At 45.3% G+C, this 5,501-nt stretch overlaps 1 protein-coding gene across 2 annotated transcripts; it reads left to right on the forward strand.

Moving 5' to 3' along the window:
* The first annotated feature begins 451 nt into the window (after nucleotides 1–451).
* LOC129588110 (uncharacterized) lies at nucleotides 452–4,288 on the forward strand. Of its 2 annotated transcripts, none has more exons than XM_055482312.1 (9): nucleotides 452–1,188; nucleotides 1,251–1,346; nucleotides 1,557–1,724; nucleotides 1,919–2,121; nucleotides 2,311–2,503; nucleotides 2,567–2,677; nucleotides 2,868–3,373; nucleotides 3,641–3,719; nucleotides 3,794–4,288. In XM_055482312.1, exons 1-9 carry the CDS (start codon nucleotides 958–960, stop codon nucleotides 3,962–3,964), a joined length of 1,758 nt encoding a protein of 585 aa, XP_055338287.1. In that variant the 5' UTR covers nucleotides 452–957; the 3' UTR covers nucleotides 3,965–4,288. The 2 variants fall into 2 exon arrangements, with proteins under 2 accessions (XP_055338287.1, XP_055338204.1); XM_055482229.1 differs by having other exon boundaries at nucleotides 453–1,188; nucleotides 3,787–4,288.
* The last annotated feature ends 1,213 nt before the right edge of the window (nucleotides 4,289–5,501 follow it).

The following is a 5,501-nucleotide window of genomic DNA, read 5'->3' on the forward strand; positions in this document are numbered from 1 at the left end:
CACCCAAATGTCCTCGTACATTTTATGATCGCGCTTTTCCACAGCCGCAGCATTACATAACACTGACTCAGTGCTGGTCCAGAAACGGTCAGCATACTGTACATGTGTACAACGACAATGCGCATCAACGCGCAGCATTCAAACAGGTGCCGTACAGATACATAATCGACAATACACAGTGCAACGGAACACAATCACCTGCCCTACAAAGGTGTCCCAATTCATCAGTCACTGGCACGGTGTGGTACATTCGCATTCTATGCAGATTAATAACGACACAGTATGCACAATAATATTGTAGGAAAAGTTGCTACGCAATCTGTAACTCGCAATCACAAACTCGCAATCTGTACGCTACAACCGGGCTCGGAGAACAAGCACGAGTTTTATACAGGTGTACAGATACATGTTTTCTACAAGTGTTCAGTTATTTCCATGTAAACTGATCGGACTTTCTACGATAATCCACACTGCTTGTTTACATGCATACCATTATCCGCCGCGATAAATCACTTGATATCTTGCAATGTCCACTTGACATGAAGTGTGTACGTTGTTTTATCAGCTCTCAGGAAAAATTGGCTAACCTGCGAAATGCCGGTCTAGGTTAAGCAGCGTCGTTTATTTACAGCGGAAAAGCAGCTACAGTTGCCGACCAGCGTGTTGACAGGTCGCTGCGACGATTAGCCGGTACTGGGTTCAAGTACGCCTGTCAACACTGCGCCGTATGGTTTTCCATTTGGAGAGACCATTAAGGAAGCCCTGATAGCGGTCTAAGTGTATGCACGTCGAGAGGCGGTAATATAGTGCAGTCTGATGATGGACAAGATAATTAAATAAAGACACGCGTCACTCCGCAACAATCGCCGGCGTTCATTACAGTTTTATTACCCGTGGTTTATATTTACCTTAACATTCGTTTGGAACGACAACAACGGAGTATCTTATTTGAGTAAAATGGCAACACAGACGCATGTGCATGCGACGGCGGTGAATGCGGGAGATGCGCTGGCCAAGACGGCGCAACCGTGCTGGACGGCGTCGTTTCCGGTCCGCGCCGGGGACGTGCTGATGCGCAACGAGCCCTGGTTGTATTCACTGCATCCGGAGAATTTCCAGAATTACTGCTATCGATGCTTCGTCCCGTTCTCCAACGAATTCGCACTGGATTTTGATGAGCTTCATAAGGTTAACTTTTGTCAATGGTTTACATTTTTTTCTGTCTGCGATTAACTAATGGCCCATTGCAGAATGGGGAATCTAATGGAGGCGACAAGACTCAGTTTATTCAGAATATTGTGTGCCCCGGATGTGGAATTGTACGATACTGTTCCACAGACTGCCAGGTAAAATTCAAAATTGATTAATTTTTGTTTGAATAATAATTAAGAGTTTAGTTCAGCGCTGTAGATTTATTTTACATATATTTGATGATGATATCATTATGCGTTGAACGTGTTTGACATACTGCAGTTTTTGTTTTTTACTACTTGTGCCAAAAAGGCAGCGCTTATGGAGCAGAATCTAAATAAAGAACTTTTATTGCTGTTCCATAGACTGCGGACAAATCCCAGCAATGGCGCCACGGAAGCGAATGCGCTTTACTCAAAGCTCTCCGCGCCAAAGCCATCGCGCCGCAGCATGATTTACTGCTCATGCTAAAACTTATCGCGCGCTTACAAAACTCCAACTCCGATAACAAACTGAAATCACCAATGCTTTCGGTAAGAAGTTATAAAGCTTAATAGATTCACTAGTTTGACCATCAAATTCACGGTTCAGTATTGTGCGCAATTGTCGCCTCAATTTCTACAATTTTTGTCGCTACTTGCGCTTTGCGCAGTTTGCTTGTCAACACAGTTTGTAGTATTTAAGACGGGCAGACGGTATGTTAACATGTTGAAATATTCTAAATTAGAACCGGAAGTTGTCGATGGCCCGCTGCGAGCGTCGAGGGGGCGTGCCGGCTGCGTCCAACCACGCGACCGAACGGGATTACGCTCGGCTGGTGTCGCACGCGGAGGACATTCTCGGCAGTGAAGTGTGGATGAAGGATGTGCAACAGTTGCGGCAGTTGTTGGCCATGCTGCTCTGGGAAGCCGATGTGCCGGACTTACGCAAGTAAATAAATAAAGATTATGTTTTCCCTACAAAATTACGTTAAAGTATTCCAACAAACATAATAAAATGTAACCAAAAAGGTCAGCTCATAACAAAACTATGCAAGTGTTATAATTACTGTCACTCCAAGGTACATATACAGCAGTAGTAACCTTTATAGATGAATCTTAATAAAAAAATTATTGGCAGTTTGGCGGAAATGTACGGGAAACTGAAGATCAACTCCTTCGACATCAGTGACAAGCACCAGCGCCGCCTGGGCGAGGGCGTGTACCTGGAGGGATCGCAGTTCGACCACGCCTGCCAGCGCAACGCGGTGACCTACTTCGACGGCCTGACACTGGTCGTCAAGGCCATCGACGACATCGGCGACCTCTCGCAGGTACGCAAGTGGCCGCTTCACTGGAAGGCCAGCAGATTGATCCGGAAGGGTGTTTGCATTCAGGTTCGGCTGGCCTATACGGAAATCTTCACGACTACGGCCATTCGGCAGCAGCATCTCCAGAAGTGGTACTTCTTCCAGTGCACTTGTGCGTTATGTGCCGATCCACACAAGGTAAGTAGGCCAGCTACATAAACCTTATAGAGTATCAATGAAGTTAGTATCAAACAGAATTATAACAGATTTAAAATAGAAAATATACGCCTTTAGTTGTTCAAACTCATTTATTGCACATACTAATATTGTAACAGGATGTTTTAAAGCAGTTTCTGAAATTTTGGCTACTTTTGCACATATTACACAGCAAGCGGAACTGGAATGCATCCTGTGCTGTACACCGGCCTGTCAACGCGCCATTCCGTTAAGCTTCGACTTCGACCACCGCGAGGAAGACGCCTGTGCGGACTGCGTCAACTTTGTGGACAGTCAGCTGTCCCTTCTCGAAGTCAACAACGACGCAACCGCCGATTCCGGTCCTTCCTGGAGCGATTTCAGTTGGCATGACGAGATTGCGCAGCGCATGCGCTTAACGCGCCGCTTGTTGACCATTGACCAGCGACAGCACGAGAAGATGCACCGCTTCTTGAATGACGACTCGCGGACGGAACCGGGCGAACGGGAGAAAGTGTTGGAGGAGGTGGAGCATCGCTGTCGGCGGATGCTGGAGACGGCAGAGTTGCTGCTGCATCCCGCCAACTGGACGCGCTGTCTCACGCACAACGTCTTAGGCAAAGTGCTGCTGGCTACTGGAAGCGAGGACAAGCGGAAAGATGCCGCTGAGCAGTTCTCTTTATCGCTGCCCGGATTGCGGTAAGTGACGAAAAAGCACTTTCGCTAAATAAAGCGTAAAGCTATATGTCGCAGACATACAGCGCTAATAAATAAAAACTGTTATTAAACGGCTGATATCTGATTGACAAGATTGGTACGGATAACATGATTTAATAATCTATCTGAATAATTTAAAGGAATATGATTTAATAATAATAATATATGACTTAAAAATAATCTATCCATTTGTTTTGTTAAAGAAAATAACATTACGTAGAGGCCGCTGACCTTTACATGGTTTTACAGACAAGGCGTATGCGCTAATGATCCGCGTTTAGGACTGCAGCTGCTGCTGGCGGCTGTTCTGCCGTTAACCGTTTCTGAGGTAAATTTTTAAACCAAGCACACAACCCAGTTACCAGTGAGTAAAAACTGGAGTGTAATTTGGTTAGTGGAAAGGGACTGAGCCATCCGGGGGACTGTCGCCGGTGCGAACCTACGCCTACGAAGCCAAGGAGATCTTTGCGACATGCGCTGCGAATGATGACCTTCTCTATCGCATCGCGGAGAGCCTGTGCCGGTTATGCGAAAAACGGCATTTGCACGCCAGCGGCCACGGAAGTGCATTGACAACGGAGAGCCAGGAATCGCTGCGCAAGACGTTGAAATTGCTGGCTGGAGTCGTTTGTCGTTCGTTGTTCCCGGTTATTTATTAAATAACGGGCTCTTCCTACTGATTTCACGTTGTCACGGTTGTTTTACTTATTTATATGTACACAGAATAAACTTCTAGTTCTGTCTTTTGAACTAGACTCTGGCTATTGCTAAATACAGGTTTACTGTGCAGTAATCAGCGGTGATTGTAAACCACATTTTGCACGAGCGCGAACTACAGTATAACTGGAAAATGGTATTGAATTTGCGGAATCGCATAACTGATATTGGGCAAGTGCTTTTAAGAAAAGAATACATAAGTAACAACACTGAAAAACAGGTGGATTAATAGAAATTAATGGAACTGGAAAAGGCTTCGTGAAGCACCTCGTAGACACCTCGTGAGACAAATTTGTGCTCTTGACGAAGGCTTAACAGCAGCATCTCGCTGCGCTCGGTGCAAATTACCACGATCATAGACATGTGGCTACAACTGCTAAAAGTCAACTGCTAAAAGTAAGTAACACCCTTGACCCTTTGCCCGTTTCGCCGCGCACTTTAAATGCGCTCTGTAAGTTAAAGTGCCGGAAGTTCTATAGAACTGAATGTACGAATGGTGCAGCGCTGAACCTTACAGAGGGCTACAGAGCAACGAGACCAAAACCTTCAAACTTTCCGAAAGAGTATTTATTTGCAGAATCTTTCGGAAAAAAATTGAATTTAAACTGGAATAAAAACTGGGTGGCACAGTTCCATTGCGCCGGATGTTATCAGTTTCAGTGCATTAAACATTTTCGGCTTGTTTGTTTCCGCATAACATTCCGTTTCCGGTTGCGAAAATATGCATGATATGTGGTGACATAATTATGTTGTGATGTGGTACAGCGAAGTATGTGGTGACATATCGACCGCTAACTAAGTACGAATGTTCCGGATTTCACTGCACAGTAAAATAAGAAGTTGCCACTGAGCATAATCCCAGTTGCGCTACGAACGATTGCCAATACGCGCTACGTTTACCACCACGACAAATTCATTCCTCTCAAGATTTAAGATAGTTCACAAAAAGAGAAGAGTAAATATTATTTTTATAACTTATATCGCCTATAATATCGGTATATGCTAACGAATACGAAATTTAGTCGATATCTGCCCGGCGTACTGCATAAGCCATTCCGAACGCATGGAGGCAGGCAGAACCTGAGAATTCTGATGAACCCTTTGGCGGGATGATTGTCTACCTATTTGGAGACATTTATTAGCTACCTGTACAGTTAGTTTCAATTTGGCGCTACCTGTATGGCTGTATCTGTGTAGTATCTGTAGAGTCTGCCAGCTGAAGCTGGCAGTGACGTAACGTAGCCGCTGCTGAAGGGCGCATATCCGTTACACTGCAGTGTAACGCAGTGCGCACTCTAGCAGCGGCTACGTTTAACATTTGTTGCCAGCCGTTGAGGTTGAACTTAGCTGGAGTTGCTCAGCCCACAACTCCACATACAGAACTACTCTTGGT

The sequence above is a fragment of the Paramacrobiotus metropolitanus genome, unplaced genomic scaffold (genome assembly GCF_019649055.1).
Source record: "Paramacrobiotus metropolitanus isolate TYO unplaced genomic scaffold, Prichtersi_v1.0 Parri_scaffold0000001, whole genome shotgun sequence".
Taxonomy (NCBI): Eukaryota; Metazoa; Tardigrada; class Eutardigrada; order Parachela; family Macrobiotidae; genus Paramacrobiotus; species Paramacrobiotus metropolitanus.

Coding starts and splice junctions, on each gene's coding strand:
- LOC129588110 (XM_055482229.1), top strand. CDS start 958: ATGGCAACACAGACGCATGTGCATGCGACGGCGGTGAATGCGGGAGAT. Junction 1,725..1,918: donor TGAAATCACCAATGCTTTCG/GTAAGAAGTTAT, acceptor ATTCTAAATTAG/AACCGGAAGTTGTCGATGGC. Junction 2,122..2,310: donor GATGTGCCGGACTTACGCAA/GTAAATAAATAA, acceptor AATTATTGGCAG/TTTGGCGGAAATGTACGGGA.